Source organism: Pseudophryne corroboree, chromosome 6 (assembly GCF_028390025.1).
Source record: "Pseudophryne corroboree isolate aPseCor3 chromosome 6, aPseCor3.hap2, whole genome shotgun sequence".
Taxonomy (NCBI): domain Eukaryota; kingdom Metazoa; phylum Chordata; class Amphibia; order Anura; family Myobatrachidae; genus Pseudophryne; species Pseudophryne corroboree.
In genome coordinates this window covers 821,213,148-821,237,768 of record NC_086449.1, presented here as the reverse complement: position 1 = coordinate 821,237,768, position 24,621 = coordinate 821,213,148, and the positions used below count along the sequence as shown (strand labels likewise).

The 24,621-nt window shown below is 47.0% G+C and overlaps 1 protein-coding gene across 7 annotated transcripts in view; it reads left to right on the top strand.

Annotated features, from left to right (window-relative positions):
- Positions 1-24,621, top strand: part of OVCH1 (ovochymase 1) — a 93,483-nt gene that overhangs the window by 45,287 nt on the left and 23,575 nt on the right. For 6 of the 7 annotated variants that reach the window (XM_063929172.1, XM_063929171.1, XM_063929170.1 and 3 more), the window contains 8 exons: positions 1,191-1,330; positions 2,065-2,199; positions 2,676-2,711; positions 3,182-3,406; positions 3,861-4,034; positions 4,302-4,530; positions 6,008-6,171; positions 9,931-10,026. In XM_063929172.1, coding sequence (XP_063785242.1) covers positions 1,191-1,330; positions 2,065-2,199; positions 2,676-2,711; positions 3,182-3,406; positions 3,861-4,034; positions 4,302-4,530; positions 6,008-6,171; positions 9,931-10,026 — 1,199 coding nt within the window. Of the gene's footprint in view, positions 1-1,190; positions 1,331-2,064; positions 2,200-2,675; positions 2,712-3,181; positions 3,407-3,860; positions 4,035-4,301; positions 4,531-6,007; positions 6,172-9,930; positions 10,027-11,636; positions 11,717-24,621 lie in introns of those variants that run through there. The other variant, XM_063929173.1, reaches the window with a different exon arrangement.

Here is a 24,621-nt window from a genome sequence, read left to right as displayed (position 1 = left end):
AATTTCACTGTGAGTGATCACTTGCACCAGCCAATCAGCTCCAGTCCTAACTGCTGTGTTACAGACTGTTGCCCTTATTTATCAATGAGTGATAAATTTCACTGTGAGTGATAAATTGCACCAGCCAATCCGCTCCTAACTGTCATTTTTCAAATCCAGCCTGTGACATAGAAGTTAGGGGCTGATTGGCTGGTGAAATGTATCACTCACGGTGAAATGTATCACTCATTGATAAATAAGGTCATTACTATGGTAAGGTGTAAAACTTAAATTTTTTTTCATACATTCCCTGTAAAAACCCAAAATGCCAAGTGTGGCCCTATAACTATGTGACCCTGAAGTACCCATTCTCTCCTTAAAGTCAAGCAAACTGCAGGACACTGCACTATGGACCATTAAGTTGGAAGTGTAGATGCTCCAAAGTAGTATATGGCTCAATAAGTAACTTGGTAGGTGGAACTGCTGCACCTGGGTTGGTTGCTCTTCTTCTCCATTCTGGGCAACTGCTGTTGGCGGTGTGCGGTTTTCTCTTCCTTGAAGACAATGATCAGGTGCCACATTCACGTTGTCATTTGGTGCAGCATCAGTGCTCTTGCTGTGTAGTACAGGCCTCTAGTTTTGGACTCTGAAATCCTGTTTGGAGCCAGGGGTATCACATGGGCACCCACGGCGCAGGCGCCACTTACAAAAGGACCCTCTGCTATGCGCTGTTTAAAACAGAAAGGGATGGGGCTTTGGGGAGTGCTACAGGTGCCTCTGAGGGGTAGAGGTGGTGGTGGTGGGGGGGGGGGACCTGGCACTCCATGGTGGTTACACCAATTCTCTGCAACTTCAGGAAGTTGTCCAGCTTTCAAAAGAGGCTCCTGATTGGCCCTGAGAGGTCACATGAGACCAGTGTCTTCAGTTAAACAAACGGCTCATTAAAAAAAAACCCCCACAGAATTATTGAATGAAATACGGCGCGCAGAGACCCGTCACACTTTTTTATAGATTTTTTTTTACTTTATTGAGAATAGTATGTCTGTAATTAACTTGACACCGTCAGCTTGTACTATTGATGTTACGTTATTGATCCCTGTGTGGTAGATCCGTGTTAGAAAGGCCCTGGGAAAGCAGAATCAGGCCCTGGTTGCATTTTAATTTTTCTTGTCCCCTATAACTTTGTTTCCGTTGTGTGATTGTAACTATAGATGTGAATGGAGGATCATTGCCCCACTTGGAAGCGTCGTACGGCTGGGCATCGAGCGCCTGTGTACCGAGCAAGATGTAACGGGCTGTCAGGACAGTCTCCTGGTTTACGACGGGATCGGAGAAAGCAAAGTCTTACTAGGTGAGGCGATGCCTAGGGAGGAGCCCAACATATAGAAATATGTATAGTGTTCATTCTAGCACCCTGCACCTTCTCAGTTCCTCTTTCCTGCCTGGGGTGCGCTCTCTGCTGTGGTGCTTCTCAGCACACTCTGCGCTCGTTACTCAGTGCTGTGATACAGACCAGTGTGCTGAGAAGCACCAGAGCAGAGAGCGACACCCCAGGCAGGAAAGAGGAACTGCACAGGATTTGAAAAGGTGCAGGGTTCTAGAATGAACACTATGTATAATATAAAGTGTGTATGTATTATATATGTGACGGTAGGGAGAAATTAGTGCCATAAAAATATCCATATAAATATCCAAAGTATCCATATAAATAAAAATAAAGTGGCAAAATAATAGTGCAAAATCGTTTAAGAGTAATGTCATTTGATCAGTAACCGTAGGATAACAAATGTGTACGTTAGGAAAGATAAGGAAGCTTACTGAGTGACCCTAGATAGGGTGTCTTTAACAGGAACCAGCAATTAATCGAAGTGTCAGATATTCCAATGGAGCATTCCTGAGATTTCCCACGTCTGAGACCGCGTTTTCCTCCCCCAACAGCGTCCTTCAATACGCATACTTGTCTCTCGTCCAATGCCCCATTGTGTAACTCCTATATTTGTAGTTCCCGTTTTCTGCCCCAAGCACATAATAACCTCCTATAGAGATACTTGCCCTGTATTGTCTGTAACACCTCATACTCAACAGGTTCATTCTGCGGGAACGTGTCGCACTACGCAATGAAGTCCAGCGCCCCGGGGATGACTTTGGTGTTCACCACAAACTCCAAAGTGGTCATGGATGGATTTTCCCTGAGATATTCCTTCTGGAAGGTGCAGCCAGGTACTAAAGCCATGGGCTTGGTAATCCACAGAACCCCATCCCCCTCCACCCCCGTCAGTCCCTAATTATAGGGAGGGGGGTATGACTGGAGGAAGGTGGGCTGAAGCTTACCATTGGCAAGAAACTCCAGGAACAGAGTATTTTGTACTTTATGGAATGGGTAATGTTGGAGGGTACGCTGCTTTTTGGAATAGTACAACCTGTGTCCTCAGATTCGTCTGATGTTTACAGCAGCACAGTGTGTTTCAGGAGATGTGGGCGGCAGCGTGGCTATGATGTGAGCTGGGAAATGGAGGTGAAGCTGGGATTTGGGACACAAATATTTTTGTGTTGGACTTTGCCAAATGTCACTCTCATGATATATTTCCTAGGTGAGGATTACTTGGCCATGCACAAGTCCCAGCCGTTCCTTGCTGCACGTGTATGTATAAGATGCAGTCTTGAAACGTGACGTATTTTTGTGATTTACTTTATAGACGCTAAGAAAATGGGAGCTGGCCAGACTGCTGCAGGTAAGTGTGTACGTATTTCTGTGTGTTCCTCTCTTGATGAGCAGATGTGTTCCCATCTCCTCTTGTGTGTCACAGAGAGGCGGCCTGGACCAATTTGGTTCCCCCAATTTACATGAATATGCCACAGATTGATGACCCGAGTCTCACTGACGGCTGGCGTTGATGAGGTCACACTGCTGGTAGAGGTCACATGATCTGCTGGTGGCCACCAGACGCGACCTCTCCCTGCAGCTGCACTACAACTAATTATTTTTTTCGGCGTTGACTGGTGGCTCCTTCTGTCAGTGTATGCTGGGTGACTAAGGAACAGGATGACGTGCTTACTGTGCGCCCCCTGGAGTAATGGCGCTATAGACATTTGCCTGCATAGCCTACAGTATTCCCAAGTCCTGGCTCTAGCCTCTCACCTGGTGGAACGTCTCTGCCCAGGTGTTCACCAATAAACCAGTTTGCTCATGTCATGTCCCCAGGTTGTCCCACCCTGGATCTTCTTACAGCTGGGTCAGCAGATGTGAGATCCCCCAACTATCCCAGCGCCTATCCCAGTAGACTGGATTGCTGGTGGATCATTAATTTGGCCTCTGGAAACCGGCTTGAGGTTCTCGTTGTGGATTTGGCTTTAGAGGATTCTCCAAACTGCACCTGGGACTTTCTGAGCGTTTATGATGGAACCGGCAATAGGACCCAGTTGTTGGGTAGGTGTCGGTGTCATAAAATACAACATAAAATACGTTCACTTCATTATCGGTTTGTTATGTAGCGCCATCATATGATGCAGCTCTATATTAAAAAATAAAATTAAATGTTTTATTGAAATTAATATAAAAACATCCCATTTTATTGTTTCTGCGCAATGTAACAATTAGAAACAAGCAAAAAGCTTTTTATAAAGATCAATTAATTTATATTAAAAAAAAGTATATCCAATAGTGTGCTGTGCTTTTCAGCCTTGCCTTGACACCACTATAAATTACAATTTTTATAAAAAAAAAAAAAAACTTGGGGTAATCAAAAAGTGATTTATGTATCAAAATAATTTAATATTTGTTCCTGGGTGACCTCAGCGCTTCCGGCTGCGATACTGGAATCACCCACAGCCCTGTATATGAATTAAAGAACTGATGAATTGCTTCTGTGCTTATATCCTAGTCACGCTTTGCGGGAACATGTCCAATCTGGTCTTGTACACCAGCAGCAACTTCCTAACGCTCCACTTCCACACCGACGTGTCCGTGGCCAGCCGGGGATTTCACATCCACTACAGCGAGATAACAACTTCCCCGACTGGGCTATGCTGTCCTGCCGCAACCAGCGAGGATGATGGTAAAGCGAGGATCAGAACAAATTCCAATGCTTATTTATCAATGAGTGATACATTTCACTGTGAGTGATAAATTGCACCAGCCAATCAGCTCCTAACTGTCATGTTACAGACTGTGTTTGAAAAATGACAATTAGGAACGGATTGGCTGGTGCAATTTATCACTCATTGATAAATAAGGGCATTAATCCTTTATTTTACAGTGTATCTATCTATCTATCTATCTATAATTTGTCGTAACTACAAAGTTTATTTTGTACTTTATGCAGAGAGCTGCGGGAACACACAAGTAGACCCTATGCCAAAAGGGAAGTCCGTAGTAATGGCGGAAGTTTCCATTGATGAAAAAGGAACGGCCCGGGTGGTGGGCGGCCACACAGCTCCTTCTAAATCCTGGCCATGGGTGGTCAGCCTTCAGGACAAGAATGGGAAATTCTTCTGCGGAGCTGCAATCATCCATGAGAAATGGATACTGACCGCTGCTCACTGCGACTTCATGTAACTATTACTTTTTTATCTGCCCTAGACTTCTTGTCCTCTATAGCGTTTAGGAGATGTTGGGCAAATTTAAAAAAAAACAACAGAACAATAAACCCTTACGCAGCAACTGGGCCTATATGACTGCCAAACACCTACGTCCGTTTCACCCTTAGTTTATTTCTGGGAAATTCTCTGCAGAACGCACAAAAGTCCTTAACGTACTGTAACTACTTCCTAATAAAAAGCTCCACTATAACAAAGCATAAAATGTTATGGAAAAGAAGGTCACATGATCTGATTTGAGACCCCACCGCACAAAAAAACCAAAACAAAATAAAAGCCAACCACACAAATGCACACATATACAGGATGACCAAGCATGGTAAGAATCATTATCTCCTTTTCAAAATCTCTCTGGAGACAAAGCAAGTATGGTTGCCATTCACATACTTCGACTCACATATATGTAATAGGTTCTGATTTGATGTAACTAGAGGAATTTAAAGTGCCGATTTGTATTAAGGCGAAACCAACCTGGCTTTTCCCTAAAACAAATTGCTGCTTCAAATGTACCTGCTGTATTGCAGAAATGACGCTGCTTCTACCAAATTGAAACCTATTACATATGCCCCTCAGTGTGCCATGTGATAGCAGAGGGGGTAGAAGGAGGGGAGAGGATGTCCCAGCGAAAACCGAACTCAGAGGGGTGTTCCGAAGAGTCTCTGCTCACTACATCATGGTGGTCATTCCGAATTGTTTGCTCACTAGCTGCTTTTAGCAGCATTGCAAACGCTAGGCCGCCGCCCTCTGGGAGTGTATCTTAGCTTAGCAGAATTGTGAACGAAAGATTAGCAAAACTGCTACTAAATAATTCTGAGTAGCTCCAGACCTACTCCTAGATTGCGATCACCTCAGTCCGTTTAGTTCTGCCAGCCACTCCCCCGTTTCTCCAGCCACTCCTGCGTTTTTACCTGGCATGCCTGCGTTTTTTAGCACACTCCCTGAAAACACCATGTTGCCGCCCAGAAACACCCACTTCCTGTCAATCACACTACGATCACTCGAGCGTTGAAAAAACGTCGTTCGAGCTTGTGTAACTCTACTAAGTTTTGTGTTAAATAACTAAGCGCATGCGCATTTTCTACCTAATCGCTCCGTTGCAAAAAACGGCAACGAGCGAATAACTCGGAATGACCACCCATATGTCATGTGATCGATTCCCATGGTAAATAAAAGCGTTCATATACATTTTAAATAGTTTTAACAGTAGAAACTCATTACTTTCAGATTATTGTAATTACAACATGTTTAAATTGTTTGTCCTTTGCCTCTCTTATTGTCTAATTTGATTTTCATTATCTGCAAATTCTCGGTTAGAGGAAATTCCTTACAGCATGTGACCATGTAGCTTTGTGACGGATACTGTACAACGTGCAATATATAGAGCGCACCTTAGCTGCAATCTTTATATTTTGTTTGTATTCCGTCTTTGCAGGGTCGGGTCAGACCGAGTGTTTGTGGGGCAGACGAACCTATCCCAGAGACCCAGGGCAGAAGCCATAGTTAGGAAGGCCTACGTCCATGAGAAGTATGACAAAGGTTTCCTCCCACCCAGCTACGACATCTGCCTCCTGGAGCTAGAGACCTCTCTTGTGCTGGGTAGGAATATGTCCTGTGTATACCAGCAATGAAGCATGTCTCTTGCATGAGCTGTCTCTTCTGAGACTACATCTGCAATTTGAATCTATACGTAATAAAAGCATGACATTGGCTGGTGCCGAGGCCTACAGGCAGACTGTTCCCCTGGTTTGGAGCTCATCAGTGTAGCATAGGAATCTAAGCACGTGACACACTAAAGAGATTTATAAGTGACAGGTCCTGGATTAGAAACAACATATAGTATCTAATAAGGAACTTGCGCCTCCCCCAACCTTATACTACTTGTTTGGTAAGGCTGCTTCTGTAGTGGCTCACGTGCTGAGAAGAAGGGCCTAGCCTACACTGATGAGGCCATCTTTTCCGGCTCAGGAGCTGCCTCCTTTTCCGGCAACTGCCCCGGGGCAATTATAAACCTTTTTACATTGGTCATGCGAACATGGTTTACACAGACTTCAATATTCTGATTTGTTAGTCACTATGAGGCAGGATGAGCTTGAAGAAAGACCTAGACAAAGTGGAGAAAAACTGAGTTGACCAAGACAAGGAATCGGACTGAGAACGGTTTGCCGCCGCTGTAGGCCAATGAATGTGAAGTGGCACAAAAATCTAAATGTGGATAATACATCATTATAATTAGCGCTCTAAAGGGAATCCTTTGAATAATCAGACTACGCTCATGGAATGCTTTGGGGGAAATTTACTAAGCTCCCGATTTTGACCGAGATGCCGTTTTTTCATCAAAGTGTCATCTCGGTAATTTACTAAGCAATAATCACGGCAGTGATGAGGGCATTCGTAATTTTTTGCAAGTCCAAGAAAAAAAATACGAATGAATACACCATCGGTCAAAACGCGGCTGTTTAAGTATGAATCTCGGTAATTTACTAAGAAGTGCAAAGCAAAAAAAAAAAAAAACACTGCCGTGAAAAATTACAACTCGTAAAAAAGTGCAAAAAAAAAACAGACCTGCTTTTTTTTCCGTGATTGGATAGGCATGCAGGGATCCATGAGATCCGTGCATGTATATCAGTGGGAAGGGGTGGGAAAGTTGTTATTTTATTAAAAAAAATTGCGTGGGGTCCCCCCTCCTAAGCATAACCAGCCTCGGGCTCTTTGAGCCGATCCTGGTTGCAGAAATATGGGGAAAAAATTGACAGGGGTTCCCCCATATTTAAGCAACCAGCATCGGGCTCTGCGCCTGGTCCTGGTTCCAAAAATACGGGGGACAAAAAGAGTAGGGGTCCCCCGTATTTTTAAAACCAGCACCGGGCTCCACTAGCTGGACAGATAATGCCACAGCCGGGGGTCACTTTGATATAGTGCCCTGCGGCCGTGGCATCAAAAATCCAACTAGTCACCCCTGGCCGGGGTACCCTGGGGGAGTGGGGACCCCTTCAATCAAGGGGTCCCCCCCCCCAGCCACCCAAGGGCCAGGGGTGAAGCCCGAGGCTGTCCCCCCCCATCCAATGGGCTGCGGATGGGGAGGCTGATAGCCTTTTGTGATAATGAAAAGATAGTTTTTAGTAGCAGTACTACAAGGCCCAGCAAGCCTCCCCCGCATGCTGGTACTTGGAGAACCACAAGTACCAGCATGCGACGGAAAAACGGGCCCGCTGGTACCTGTAGTACTACTACTAAAAAAATACCCCAAAAAAGACAAGACACACACACCGTGAAAGTAAAGATTTATTACATACATGCACACAAACATACATACATACTTACCTTATGTTCACACGCAGGTCGGTCCTCTTCTCCAGTAGAATCCATGGGGTACCTGTTGAATAAATTCTACTCACCAGATCGCGGGTCCCAGGCTCCTCGGGGCATCCATTTGTAATCCACGTACTTGCATAAAATAAGAAAACGGAAAGCCGAGCCACGAACTGAAAGGGGCCCCATGTTTTCACATGGGACTCCTTACCCCGAATGCCAGAAACCCACTCTGGCTTCTGTCTAAGTGGGTTTCTTCAGCCAATCAGGGAGCGCCACGTTGTAGCACTCTCCTGATCGGCTGTGTGCTCCTGTACTGTCTGACAGGCGGCACACGGCAGTGTTACAATGTAGCGCCTATGCGCTCCATTGTAACCAATGGTGGGAACTTTCTGCCCTGCGGTTGACCTAAAGTGACGTCACCGCTGAGCAGAAAGTTCCCAGCATTGGTTACAATGGAGCGCATAGGCGCTACATTGTAACACTGCCGTGTGCCGCCTGTCACTCAGTACAGGAGCACACAGCCGATCAGGAGAGTGCTACAACGTGGCACTCCCTGATTGGCTGAAGAAACCCACTTAGACATCAGTCAGAGTGGGTTTCTGGCAGTCGGGAAAAGGGGATCCATGTGCAAACATGGGTCCCCTTTTAGTGCGTGGCTCGGGTGTCCGTTTTGTTATTTTTTTCAAGTACGTGGATTACACCTGGATTCCCCGAGGACCCTGGACCCCTGGATCTCGTGAGTAGAATTTCTTCAACAGGTACCCCTTGGATTCTACTGGAGAAGAGGACCGACCTGCGTGGGAACATAAGGTAAGTATGTATGTATGTGTGTATGTATGTAATAAAATTATACTTTCACGGTGTGTGTGTCTTGTGTTTTTTTGGGTATTTTTTTAGTAGTAGTACTACAGGTACCAGCGGGCCCGTTTTTCCGCCACATGCTGGTACTTGTGGTTCTCCAAGTACCAGCATGCGGGGGAGGCTTGCTGGGACTTGTAGTACTGCTACTAAAAACAATATCTTTCTTTTACAACAAAGGCTATCAGCCCCCCCATCCGCAGCCCATTGGATGGGGGGGGACAGCCTCGGGCTTCACCCCTGGCCCTTGGGTGGCTGGGGGGGGGGACCCCTTGATTGAAGGGGTCCCCACTCCCCCAGGGTACCCCGGCCAGGGGTGACTAGTTGGATTTTTGATGCCACGGCCGCAGGGCACTATATCAAAGTGACCCCCGGCTGTGGCATTATCTGTCCAGCTAGTGGAGCCCGGTGCTGGTTTTAAAAATACGGGGGACCCCTACTCTTTTTGTCCCCCGTATTTTTGGAACCAGGACCAGGCGCAGAGCCCGATGCTGGTTGCTTAAATATGGGGGAACCCCTGTCATTTTTTTTTCCCATATTTCGGCAACCAGGATCGGCTCAAAGAGCCCGAGGCTGGTTATGCTTAGGAGGGGGGACCCCACGCAATTTTTTTTAAAATATTTGACAGTGTTTAATTTAAAAAAAACAAAAAAAATGAACCCCAGCACGGATCACACAGATCCGGCCGAGATTCATTGTAAAAAAGTCGGCAGTGTTTTGCTAATCACTGCCGTAAAAATAGAAAAAAAACCACGAATGACATCGACATCGGAACAAAAGAAAAACCCGAATACGACAGCTTAGTAAATTAGTCGTAATCAATTCAAAAAGTTGCAGTTTTACACTTTCGATGTCATTCGTGATTGAACTTTGACCTGAAACGGGAAAATACGAATCTTAGTAAATTTCCCCCTTTGTATTTATTGTCCAGCCGGCTGATTTTTGTTTAAGATATACTGTGTGTGTGTATGTCTGTCTGTGTGTATGTGTGTGTATATATATATATATATATATATATATATATATATATATATATATATATATATATATATATATACACACACACACACACACACACACACACACACACACACACACACACACACACACACACACACACACACATAAATAATGTCCGGCACTTGGGAGTAGTCGAAGTCTAATAACTTAAACTGTTCCTATTAGGTGACTCGATCGCAGTGATATGTTTGCCCCAGGATAATGAAGTCCTCTCACACGATGGCTGTCTGACCGCAGGATGGGGCGCTACAAAAGGCCTGAGTAAGTGTACCGCCACTCCGGCCTGCAGCATTAATGGGAGCGCAGTACATGGCACTAGTATGATAAGACTATTTAGAAGTTATAACTTATAATTAATTTTTAGTTGCTTACTGGTAAAAAAACCTACAGTATAGTTGCAAACGGGTGTGTATTGTTTTATCGGTGGCCGGGATCACAGCCGCAGAATGCCAGCGGGTGGGGAGGGGGGGGGGGTGAGTGCCAGAAGCCCCTTGCAGGCTCGCTCCGCTCGCCACGTTGCGGGCTTGGTGGGTTCTATTCCCACTCTGTGGGTGTCGGAATAGTCCCTGTTGGTCGGCTTGCTGACCGTCTGGATTGTGAAGGGGCGGGATATAGGGGGAAGTAATGTGACCGGCGGTCACCTGTCCATCGGTCACATAACTACATCCCGTTGCAAACCTATCTACTTATGAGCTGGGCATGTGTATCTAGTGAGAAAGGACAGAACAATGCATCACCGGACTGAATAGCAAACTCTGTGTAAGGGCTGAACAGTACTGCTCTAGTCTCAATTGGGTGAGGGGTCTGATGCACCCCGCACCTTCAGACCGATATTGGCCGCACCTCTCTGCGGTTACGGTAATGTGGGGTATTTGAACTCCCCGGCGTGATACAGCGATTGGTGGCATTACACAGTGAGGGGCGGGGCTGTAATAACGATTCACAAATAATGGTAGTGGGGCGGGATCCGCTGCGCATGGGCCCCTAACTCTTAAAACACCACTGCTGTCCCCTACACTCAGTGACGCAGCTATTAGAGATGAGCGGGTTCGGTTCCTCGGAATCCGAACCCGCCCGAACTTCAGCTTTTTTTACACGGATCCGAGCGACTCGGATCTTCCCGCCTTGCTCGGTTAACCCGAGCGCGCCCGAACGTCATCATGACGCTGTCGGATTCTCGCGAGGCTCTGATTCTATCGCGAGACTCGGATTCTATATAAGGAGCCGCGCGTCGCCGCCATTTTACACGTGCATTGAGATTGATAGTGAGAGGACGTGGCTGGCGTCCTCTCCGTTTAGAGAAGAAATAGATAGGAGAGTGAGAGTGAGACAGTGGCACTTCATTTACTGGAGCTTAGGAGGAGTACTCAGACAGAGAGTGCAGAATTTTGCTGATAGTATTAGTTAGTTATACTAGTGACAGAGTGAGACAGTGACACTTCATTTACTGGAGCTTAGGAGGAGTACTCAGACAGAGAGTGCAGAATTTTGCTGATAGTATTAGTTAGTTATACTAGTGACAGAGTGAGACAGTGACACTTCATTTACTGGAGCTTAGGAGGAGTACTCAGACAGAGAGTGCAGAATTTTGCTGATAGTATTAGTTAGTTATACTAGTGACTGACCAGTGACCACCAGTGCAGTTTTATATTATTTAATATAATCCGTTCTCTGCCTGAAAAAACGATACACAGTGACTCAGTCACATACCATATCTGTGCTCAGCCCAGTGTGCTGCTGCATCATCTATGTATAATATCTGACTGTGCTCACACAGCTTAATTGTGGGGGAGACTGGGGAGCAGTTTGGTTATAGCAGGAGCCAGGAGTACATATTAAAAAATTAAACAGTGCACACTTTTTTTCTGCAGGAGTGCCACTGCCAGTGTGACTGACCAGTGACCTGACCACCAGTATATAGTATACTATATTGCATTGTGAATGTCTGCCTGTAAAAGTTAAACACACGTCGTGTGACTTGTGTGGTGTTTTTTTATTCTATAAAATAAAAAACTCATTCTGCTGACAGACAGTGTCCAGCAGGTCCGTCATTATATAATATATACCTGTCCGGCTGCAGTAGTGATATATATATATTTTTTATATCATTATTTATCATCCAGTCGCAGCAGACACAGTACGGTAGTTCACGGCTGTAGCTACCTCTGTGTCGGCACTCGGCAGTCCATCCATAATTGTATACCACCTACCCGTGGTTTTTTTTTTCTTTCTTCTTTATACATACTACATCTCATTATCATCCAGTCTATATTAGCAGCAGACACAGTACAGTACGGTAGTCCACGGCTGTAGCTACCTCTGTGTCGGCACTCGGCAGTCCGTCCATAATTGTATACCACCTACCCGTGGTTTTTTTTTCTTTCTTCTTTATACATACTACATCTCATTATCAACCAGTCTATATTAGCAGCAGACACAGTACGGTAGTCCACGGCTGTAGCTACCTCTGTGTCGGCACTCGGCAGTCCGTCCATAATTGTATACCACCTACCCGTGGTTTTTTTTTTCTTTCTTCTTTATACATGCTACATCTCATTATCATCCAGTCTATATTAGCAGCAGACACAGTACAGTACGGTAGTCCACGGCTGTAGCTACCTCTGTGTCGGCACTCGGCAGTCCGTCCATAATTGTATACCACCTACCCGTGGTTTTTTTTTTCTTTCTTCTTTATACATGCTACATCTCATTATCATCCAGTCTATATTAGCAGCAGACACAGTACAGTACGGTAGTCCACGGCTGTAGCTACCTCTGTGTCGGCACTCGGCAGTCCGTCCATAATTGTATACCACCTACCCGTGGTTTTTTTTTTCTTTCTTCTTTATACATGCTACATCTCATTATCATCCAGTCTATATTAGCAGCAGACACAGTACAGTACGGTAGTCCACGGCTGTAGCTACCTCTGTGTCGGCACTCGGCAGTCCGTCCATAATTGTATACCACCTACCCATGGTTTTTTTTTTCTTTCTTCTTTATACATACTACATCTCATTATCATCCAGTCTATATTAGCAGCAGACACAGTACAGTACGGTAGTCCACGGCTGTAGCTACCTCTGTGTCGGCACTCGGCAGTCCATCCATAATTGTATACCACCTACCCGTGGTTTTTTTTTTCTTTCTTCTTTATACATACTACATCTCATTATCATCCAGTCTATATTAGCAGCAGACACAGTACAGTACAATAGTCCACGGCTGTAGCTACCTCTGTGTCGGCACTCGGCAGTCCATCCATAATTGTATACTAGTATCCATCCATCTCCATTGTTTACCTGAGGTGCCTTTTAGTTGTGCCTATTAAAATATGGAGAACAAAAATGTTGAGGTTCCAAAATTAGGGAAAGATCAAGATCCACTTCCACCTCGTGCTGAAGCTGCTGCCACTAGTCATGGCCGAGACGATGAAATGCCAGCAACGTCGTCTGCCAAGGCCGATGCCCAATGTCATAGTACAGAGCATGTCAAATCCAAAACACCAAATATCAGTAAAAAAAGGACTCCAAAACCTAAAATAAAATTGTCGGAGGAGAAGCGTAAACTTGCCAATATGCCATTTACCACACGGAGTGGCAAGGAACGGCTGAGGCCCTGGCCTATGTTCATGGCTAGTGGTTCAGCTTCACATGAGGATGGAAGCACTCAGCCTCTCGCTAGAAAACTGAAAAGACTCAAGCTGGCAAAAGCACCGCAAAGAACTGTGCGTTCTTCGAAATCCCAAATCCACAAGGAGAGTCCAATTGTGTCGGTTGCGATGCCTGACCTTCCCAACACTGGACGTGAAGAGCATGCGCCTTCCACCATTTGCACGCCCCCTGCAAGTGCTGGAAGGAGCACCCGCAGTCCAGTTCCTGATAGTCAGATTCAAGATGAAGATGTTGAAGTACACCAGGATGAGGAGGATATGGGTGTTGCTGGCGCTGGGGAGGAAATTGACCAGGAGGATTCTGATGGTGAGGTGGTTTGTTTAAGTCAGGCACCCGGGGAGACACCTGTTGTCCGTGGGAGGAATATGGCCGTGGACATGCCTGGTGAAAATACCAAAAAAATCAGCTCTTCAGTGTGGAGGTATTTCAACAGAAAAGCGGACAACAGGTGTCAAGCCGTGTGTTGCCTTTGTCAAGCTGTAATAAGTAGGGGTAAGGACGTTAACCACCTCGGAACATCCTCCCTTATACGTCACCTGCAGCGCATTCATAATAAGTCAGTGACAAGTTCAAAAACTTTGGGCGACAGCGGAAGCAGTCCACTGACCAGTAAATCCCTTCCTCTTGTAACCAAGCTCACGCAAACCACCCCACCAACTCCCTCAGTGTCAATTTCCTCCTTCCCCATGAATGCCAATAGTCCTGCAGGCCATGTCACTGGCAATTCTGACGAGTCCTCTCCTGCCTGGGATTCCTCCGATGCATCCTTGCGTGTAACGCCTACTGCTGCTGGCGCTGCTGTTGTTGCTGCTGGGAGTCGATGGTCATCCCAGAGGGGAAGTCGTAAGCCCACTTGTACTACTTCCAGTAAGCAATTGACTGTTCAACAGTCCTTTGCGAGGAAGATGAAATATCACAGCAGTCATCCTGCTGCAAAGCGGATAACTGAGGCCTTGACAACTATGTTGGTGTTAGACGTGCGTCTGGTATCCGCCGTTAGTTCACAGGGAACTAGACAATTTATTGAGGCAGTGTGCCCCCGTTACCAAATACCATCTAGGTTCCACTTCTCTAGGCAGGCGATACCGAGAATGTACACGGACGTCAGAAAAAGACTCACCAGTGTCCTAAAAAATGCAGTTGTACCCAATGTCCACTTAACCACGGACATGTGGACAAGTGGAGCAGGGCAGGGTCAGGACTATATGACTGTGACAGCCCACTGGGTAGATGTATGGACTCCCGCCGCAAGAACAGCAGCGGCGGCACCAGTAGCAGCATCTCGCAAACGCCAACTCTTTCCTAGGCAGGCTACGCTTTGTATCACCGCTTTCCAGAATACGCACACAGCTGAAAACCTCTTACGGCAACTGAGGAAGATCATCGCGGAATGGCTTACCCCAATTGGACTCTCCTGTGGATTTGTGGCATCGGACAACGCCAGCAATATTGTGTGTGCATTAAATATGGGCAAATTCCAGCACGTCCCATGTTTTGCACATACCTTGAATTTGGTGGTGCAGAATTTTTTAAAAAACGACAGGGGCGTGCAAGAGATGCTGTCGGTGGCCAGAAGAATTGCGGGACACTTTCGGCGTACAGGCACCACGTACAGAAGACTGGAGCACCACCAAAAACTACTGAACCTGCCCTGCCGTCATCTGAAGCAAGAAGTGGTAACGAGGTGGAATTCAACCCTCTATATGCTTCAGAGGTTGGAGGAGCAGCAAAAGGCCATTCAAGCCTATACAATTGAGCACGATATAGGAGGTGGAATGCACCTGTCTCAAGCGCAGTGGAGAATGATTTCAACGTTGTGCAAGGTTCTGATGCCCTTTGAACTTGCCACACGTGAAGTCAGTTCAGACACTGCCAGCCTGAGTCAGGTCATTCCCCTCATCAGGCTTTTGCAGAAGAAGCTGGAGACATTGAAGGAGGAGCTAACACGGAGCGATTCCGCTAGGCATGTGGGACTTGTGGATGGAGCCCTTAATTCGCTTAACAAGGATTCACGGGTGGTCAATCTGTTGAAATCAGAGCACTACATTTTGGCCACCGTGCTCGATCCTAGATTTAAAGCCTACCTTGGATCTCTCTTTCCGGCAGACACAAGTCTGCTGGGGTTGAAAGACCTGCTGGTGAGAAAATTGTCAAGTCAAGCGGAACGCGACCTGTCAACATCTCCTCCTTCACATTCTCCCGCAACTGGGGGTGCGAGGAAAAGGCTCAGAATTCCGAGCCCACCCGCTGGCGGTGATGCAGGGCAGTCTGGAGCGACTGCTGATGCTGACATCTGGTCCGGACTGAAGGACCTGACAACGATTACGGACATGTCGTCTACTGTCACTGCATATGATTCTCTCACCATTGAAAGAATGGTGGAGGATTATATGAGTGACCGCATCCAAGTAGGCACGTCACACAGTCCGTACTTATACTGGCAGGAAAAAGAGGCAATTTGGAGGCCCTTGTACAAACTGGCTTTATTCTACCTAAGTTGCCCTCCCACAAGTGTGTACTCCGAAAGAGTGCTTAGTGCCGCCGCTCACCTTGTCAGCAATCGGCGTACGAGGTTACATCCAGAAAATGTGGAGAAGATGATGTTCATTAAAATGAATTATAATCAATTCCTCCGTGGAGACATTGACCAGCAGCAATTGCCTCCACAAAGTACACAGGGAGCTGAGATGGTGGATTCCAGTGGGGACGAATTGATAATCTGTGAGGAGGGGGATGTACACGGTGATATATCGGAGGATGATGATGAGGTGGACATCTTGCCTCTGTAGAGCCAGTTTGTGCAAGGAGAGATTAATTGCTTCTTTTTTGGTGGGGTCCAAACCAACCCGTCATTTCAGTCACAGTCGTGTGGCAGACCCTGTCACTGAAATGATGGGTTGGTTAAAGTGTGCATGTCCTGTTTATACAACATAAGGGTGGGTGGGAGGGCCCAAGGACAATTCCATCTTGCACCTCTTTTTTCTTTAATTTTTCTTTGCGTCATGTGCTGTTTGGGGAGGGTTTTTTGGAAGGGACATCCTGCGTGACACTGCAGTGCCACTCCTAGATGGGCCCGGTGTTTGTGTCGGCCACTAGGGTCGCTTATCTTACTCACACAGTCAGCTACCTCATTGCGCCTCTTTTTTTCTTTGCGTCATGTGCTGTTTGGGGAGGGTTTTTTGGAAGGGCCATCCTGCGTGACACTGCAGTGCCACTCCTAGATGGGCCCGGTGTTTGTGTCGGCCACTAGGGTCGCTTATCTTACTCACACAGTCAGCTACCTCATTGCGCCTCTTTTTTTCTTTGCGTCATGTGCTGTTTGGGGAGGGTTTTTTGGAAGGGCCATCCTGCGTGACACTGCAGTGCCACTCCTAGATGGGCCCGGTGTTTGTGTCGGCCACTAGGGTCGCTTATCTTACTCACACAGTCAGCTACCTCATTGCGCCTCTTTTTTTCTTTGCGTCATGTGCTGTTTGGAGAGGGTTTTTTGGAAGGGCCATCCTGCGTGACACTGCAGTGCCACTCCTAGATGGGCCCGGTGTTTGTGTCGGCCACTAGGGTCGCTTATCTTACTCACACAGCGACCTTGGTGCAAATTTTAGGACTAAAAATAATATTGTGAGGTGTGAGGTATTCAGAATAGACTGAAAATGAGTGTAAATTATGGTTTTTGAGGTTAATAATACTTTGGGATCAAAATGACCCCCAAATTCTATGATTTAAGCTGTTTTTTTAGGGTTTTTTGAAAAAAACACCCGAATCCAAAACACACCCGAATCCGACAAAAAAAATTCGGTGAGGTTTTGCCAAAACGCGGTCGAACCCAAAACACGGCCGCGGAACCGAGCCCAAAACCAAAACACAAAACCCGAAAAATTTCCGGCGCTCATCTCTAGCAGCTATACTGAGATATTACATCCATAGAGATTGGTGTCTCCGTTATGTCGCCAGTTACTGGTGAGGTTATAGCAGAGGTTCTCAAACGCGGTTCTCAGGGCACCGCAACGGTCTAGGTTTTAGGTATATCCGTAGCTCCGCACAGATGGCAAAACTAAATTGGCTGAGGTGCTAAGTAATGCGGTAATTCAGACCAGAGCACTGGGCAGCGATTTTTGCAGCCCTGCGATCAGATAGTCGCCGCCTACAGGGAGAGTGTATTTTAGCTGTGCAAGTGTGCGAACGCATGTGTAGCCGAGCGGTGCAAACAGATTATGTGCAGTCTCTGCGCAGCCCAGAACTTACTCAGCCGCTGCGATCACTTCAGCCTGTCCGGGACCGGATTTGATGTCACACACCCGCCCTGCAAACACCTGGACACACCTGCGTTTTTCCAAACAATCCCTGAGTACAGTTGCCACCCACAAACGCCTTCTTCCTGTCAATCTCCTTGTGATAGGCCGTGCGAATGGATCCTTCATACAAACCCATCGCTGAGCGGCGATCCGCTTTGTAGCCGTGCGACCGCCTGCACAGTGCAGTGCATACACATGCGCAGTTTGTGTCTGATCGCCCGTTGTGCAAAATCACACAGCATTGATCAGGTCTGAATCGGCCCCACAGTTTTCTGTGGCCAAGCATGGATATACTGTACTTAAAATCCAACTTTAAGTATGCAGTACTTGTGATTGACCACATGGTGGCATTAAAGCTCAATTGATTCAGGGACTTCTAGAAAGGACCGTATATAAAGGACCTATGGGGGTAATTTTCCAAGTTGATCGCAGCAGGAAATTTTTTAGCAGTTGGGCAAAACCAAGTGCACCGCAGGTGTGGCCGATATAACATGTGCAGAGAGAGTTAGATTTGGGTGGGTTATTTTGTTTCTGTGCAGGGTAAATAAATACTAGCTGCTTTATTTTTACACTGCAAATTAGATTGCAGATTGAACACACCCCACCCAAATCTATCTCTTTCTGCACATGTTATATCTGCCTCCCCTGCACTGCACATGGTTTTGCCCAGAATTCCTGCTGCGATCAACTTGGAATTACCCCCAATATTAAATGTTAATATTGATTGCAAATGACTTCACATTTGTAAATATATTTTATACTAACCCTAGTAGTACATTTTACCTGTGCAATGTATTGATAGAGTATTACGCATATCAGCGCTTCCTTTTTTCTGTTTGACCATATCATTAATGTATTGTAAAGGATAATATAATTCTGTACAAATGGGTTTGACCCAAACCAAGGTCATATATGTGTGGGGTTTGTATGTACTCTCCATGTTTGCGTGGGTTTCTGATGTGTGCTCTGCTTTACTCTCACAGTCAGAAAAACTTACTGGTAGGGTGCGTCGGCCCCTTTTCTCGTGGTGTACAGAAGCTAGTGGCTGCATCCCCAGACACAGCTTCACTGGCCCTGGCAGCGAAGTTCTGCTGGACATCTTGAGTGACCAGAGGGGTACTCAGAGTTCCAATGCTGCGATCAATGGTTGCGATGTTGATCTGATTCTGCATTTTCATTTGTTTGATTTTCCTCCGGCATCCCCCATGTCTGATATGGACTGTCTGTGGCCAGCCGGGTTCCGTCCTGTCTGTACATGGAGCAGGGAGTCACGCTGGTGATACGTTGCCCCGCGTGACGTGCTGTAATGAGAGCGAAGCGGACGCTTGTGTCACTGTGATTCCTGCAGCCTAATCCTCATTGTACCTAATCGTGCCTCCAACTGGCCTGAGTCATCTGATCTAATTATACAGCCGTATTATATTTCTTGAATAACTGGCAGCAGATTTCTAATCCGGTCATTAAAACCCTAATCCCCGCGGTCTCTGCACCGTGTGACCGTCTGCGTCGCCTTCTATCACTCTACAAAGAGCGGCAGCGATGGGTTTATGGAGAATCAAAACTGCTGATACACACAGAGCCGGCCATAGCTATAGGCAAACTAGGCAATTGCCTAGGGCATTTGATATGCCCAGGGGCATCAGCAGCTTCTGCTGATTAAAATGATATGCCTGTATTCTGTGTGTAGCATTTCATATGCAGATACAGCCACAGTCTCACACAGTATGTAGGCATGCTACATATCATTTTAATCAGCAGAAGATGCTTGTGCATCCTAGCCACATATCAAAGCAAATAAGATGCATTTTCATTAAAAAATGTGCCCGATGTTAGCACTGAGCCAAGATTTATGAGGACACATCTGTATCCAAGCAGAGGCAGAGGTCACAGTGTTAGTGGCAGTGTGAGTGCTGTGTGCATGTGAGTGGGTTGGTTGTGCAGTAGTGTTTGGAATATGTGTAAGGACCATTATGTGTGTCATGTAAAAATGCATTAGTAATGTGTAAGGGGCGCTATGTGTGTCATTATGTGTATAAGGGCATTAATAATGTGTGGCATACTGTATGTGTAACAGGGTACTACTGTATGTGTCATTATGTGTATAGGGGCACTAACAATGTGCAGCAAATGTGTAGGGGGCACTATGTGTGTCATTATGTGTATTAGGGCATTAATAATGTGCGGCATATGTGTAAGGGACATTATGTGTAAAAGGCATTAATAATGTGTATCATATGTGTTAGGGGCATTACTCTGTGGAATTATGTGTTTAAGGTGCTCTTCTATGTGGTGTCGCGTATAGAAAGGGCACTACTGTGTCGTCTAATGTGAATAAAGAGCAATAGGGTGTAGTGTAATGTGAATAAGGAGCAATTCAGTGTGATGTAATGTGAATAAGGGGCTCTACTGTTAGGAGTGATGTTTATAAGGTAAAGTGATACTACTGTGGGATGTAATATGAATTATGGACACTATCGCATGATCAAATGTGAATAAAGTTGCAGTACTGTGTGGCGTATTTGGAATTGGGGTTACTATTGTGTGGCCATGCCCCGTGCCAGCAAAAACACCCCCCTTGTTGAGCTGTGCGCCAAATGTGCGAACTGTTCCTATTTAAAATATAGGGGGTACAAACACCAAAATAAGGACTGCTATGGCTGAGGGGTGATGGTTCTGGGAAAGAAGTGCAAGGTCAGAGGCGGAACCAGCGGTGGTGCTAGGGGGCACCAGCCAAAATCTGGCCTAGGGCATCATATTGGTTAGGGCCGGCTCTGGATACACAGGTTGTGTCTGATGTGTGTTGTGTGAAAGTGGAGTTTGCGTAAATTGTGACTTTTGGGCCACATGTTCCATAAACTTTTTTTTAAATAGTTCTCAACTTTGGTATAACCCCCCACCCCCTACCTTTTAGGAACCACCCAGTGTAGTACTCCTGATGGACACCTGCAGGGCCGGACTGGGACTAAAAATAGGCCCTGGCATTTTTGAAGCACACAGGCCCACCTCTGTGACTCCTCCCCTTACTATTCCTGACTCCTCCCACTTATTAGTCTATGTTCTTACAAATATAATTAATATTCTAACAACATACAGGTGTACATCATTCTCTATTAAAATATACACAACCAGTGGTTGAAGTGGAAATTTTTAAGTGGGGGTATGGAAATGTGAGGTTTGTAATTAAGCGCGCGTGCTCCGGAAAAGGAGGCGTGGTCACTCAAAGGGGGCGTGGTCACTCAAAAGGGGTGTGTGGCCTTCAGTGTAATTTACCACACCATACACCCCTTATACACATTATGCACCACAATAGTAGGACCCCTTATACTATCTAGTACTGCTGCCCCTTTCACATTATACCACACAGTATGAGCCAAAATTCACATTACAGCACCCGGTATGAGCCGAAATTTACATTATATGCCCCCAATAGTGCAGTGCCAGGTATACAAATGCCCCCACAGTGCCAGGTATACAAATGCCCCCACAGTGCCAGATCCACAAATGCCCCCACAGTGCCAGATCCACAAATGCCCCCACAGTGCCAGATCCACAAATGCCCCCACAGTGCCAGGTATACAAATGCCCCCACAGTGCCAGGTATACAAATGCCCCCACAGTGCCAGATCCACAAATGCCCCCACAGTGTCAGGTATACAAATGCCCCCACAGTGCCAGCCAATTGCCCCCACAGTGCCAGGTATACAAATTCCCCCACAGTGCCAGATCCACAAATGCCCCCACAGTGCCAGATCCACAATTGCCCCCACAGTGCCAGGCATACAAATGCCCCACAGTGCCAGGTATACAAATGCCCCCACAGTGCCAGGCATACAAATGCCCCCACTGGTTGTGTGTATTTTAATAGAGAATGATGTACACTTGTATGTTGTTATAATATTAATTATATTTGTAAGAGCATAGACTAATAAGTGGGAGGAGTCAGGAATAGTAAGGGGAGGAGTCAGAGGTGGGCCTGTGTGCTTCAAAAATGCCAGGGCCTATTTTTAGTCCCAGTCCGGCCCTGCCTTATACGCATTATGCACCACAATAGTAGGACCCCTTATACTATCTAGTACTGGTGCCTCTTTCACATTATACCACACAGTATGAGCCAAAATTCACATTATAGCACCCGGTATGAGCCGAAATTCACATTATATGCCCCCAATAGTGCAGTGCCAGGTATACAAATGCCCCCACAGTGCCAGGTATACAAATGCCCCCACAGTGCCAGGTATACAAATGCCCCCACAGTGCCAGGTATACAAATGCCCCCACAGTGCCAGGTATACAGATGCCCCAACAGTTCCAGGTATACAAATGCCCCCACAATGCCAGGTAAACAATTGCCCTCACAGTGCCAGGTAAACAATTGCCCCCACAGTGCCAGGTACACAAATGCCCCCCACAGTGCCAGGTATACAAATGCCCCCACAGTGCCAGGAATACAGATGCCCCCACAGTGCCAGGTAACCAATTGCCCCCACAGTGCCAGGTAAACAATTGCCCCCACAGTGCCAGGTAACCAATTGCCCCCACAGTGCCAGGTAAACAATTGCCCCCACAGTGCCAGGTATACAAATGCCCCCACAGTGCCAGGTAAACAATTGCCCCCACAGTGCCAGGTATACAAATGCCCCCACAGTGCCAGGTATACAAATGCCCCCACAGTGCCAGATATACAAATACCCCACAGTGCCAGCCAATTGCCCCCACAGTGCCAGGTTTACAATTGCCCCCACAGCAGCCAGTGCTGCAGCTGCTTACCGCTGCTGCACTGCTGCTGTTGCTGCTGCTCCTCCTCCTCCGGGCTGTGAGGGACGGGGGTGAGAGCGCCGGGCGCCCGCCAGCGCGGCTGTGTCTGGCGCGGCAGCGTATAGCGTTCAAACCAGCCGCCGGTTCGTGAGCCAATCAGAGCTCGCGGACCGGCGGCTTCTGATTGGCTGCCGGTCCGCGAGCTCTGATTGGCTCACGAACCGGCGGCTGCTTTGAAGTCCGCTATACGCGCCGCGCCAGACACAGCCGTGCTGGCGGGCGCCCGGCGCTCTCACCCCCGTCCCTCACAGCTCTCCTATCCTGACAGCTGAGACGCGCTGCCGCCGGACTGAGCGGCAGCGCGTTTCAGTGACCGCTGGACCGGCCCACATGGCCATCGGCCCTTCTGGCATCTGCCAGAAGTGCCAGATGGCCAGTCCGGCCCTGGACACCTTTGACTTGTACTTCATTGTGAACCACCTGGGGCCTTCTGATGATTTGCGGAAGCCCGCATTGCATGGGGTTTCCTGGAGGTAGGGACTGCCAAAGGACATCTGTGACCCACCCCTGACGTCCCCTCCAAATCACAGACCTTAGCTCAGAGGTTAAAGTCTACAGGCAAATGCAGGGGGGGGTGTTTCCAGTTGCCAGGAAATCCCCCTTCCCCACAGCCTGGCCAGTGGCTGCTACATGCAGTATAAAGGGTGGAATGAATATGCTGCGTCACTGCACCAGAGAGAGAATCTGGGTAAGTAGGTTACCATGAGCATTGGGCTTGCCTATGGGGGTAATTCAGACCTGATCGCTCGCTAGCGGTTTTTTCAGCGTTGCAATCAGGTCAGAACTGCGCATGCACCGCAATGTGCAGGCGCGCGCACAGGTACAAAGCCGATTGCCGCTCAGCAATGGATTGCATGAAGAATCAATTCGTACTGGCGATCGCAAGGTGACTGACAGGAAGAGGCCATTTGTGGGTGGCAACTGACCGTTTCCAGGGAGTGGTTGGAAAAACGCAGGCGTGTCCAAGCATTCGCAGGAAAGGTTCCTGATGTAAATTCCGGGACCGGACAGGCTGAAGTGATCGCAGCGGCTGAGTAAGTCCTGGGCTGCGCAGAGACTGCACAAGATCTGTTTGTACATCTCTACTACACATGCGATCGCACACTTGCACAGCTAAAATACACTCCCCTATGGGCGGCGACTATGCGATCGCAGGACTGCAAAAACAGCCTAGCGAGCAATCAGGTCTGAATTAGGCCCTGTGTCTGATGTACTGTATTAAATACACTGCGCTGTGTTTGGGGCAATGTGAATCCTTCATGTGCTGGCGACAATCGGTTTCAACTCAAACATTTGGACCCCCCCCTCCAGAAATCCTGCATTTGACCCTGAAGCCTAGCATAGAGCTGTAAATGCCATCACTGGTAGGGATACCAAATGTGAAATACCGTTCTACCCACCCTACAGCCATATTCAGGGACCAGCGGACGAGGAGCACACTTTGAGGTTATTATTTTTAACATTTATATTTGCAGCCGGCAAGCTTTATAACTAGAGATGTGCACTTGAAATTTTTCGGGTTTTGGGTTCGGTTCCGCGGCCGTGTTTTGGGTTCGACCGCGTTTTGGCAAAACCTCACCGAATTTTTTTTGTCGGATTCGGGTGTGTTTTGGATTCGGGTGTTTTTTAAAAAAAACACTAAAAAACAGCTTAAATCATAGAATTTGGGGGTCATTTTGATCCCAAAGTATTATTAACCTCAAAAACCATAATTTCCACTCATTTTCAGTCTATTCTGAATACCTCACACCTCACAATATTATTTTTAGTCCTAAAATTTGCACCGAGGTCGCTGGATGACTAAGCTAAGCGACCCTAGTGGCCGACACAAACACCGGGCCCATCTAGGAGTGGCACTGCAGTGTCACGCAGGATGGCCCTTCCAAAAAACCCTCCCCAAACAGCACATGACGCAAAGAAAAAAAGAGGCGCAATGAGGTAGCTGTGTGAGTAAGATAAGCGACCCTAGTGGCCGACACAAACACCTGGCCCATCTAGGAGTGGCACTGCAGTGTCACGCAGGATGGCCCTTCCAAAAAACCCTCCCCAAACAGCACATGACGCAAAGAAAAAAA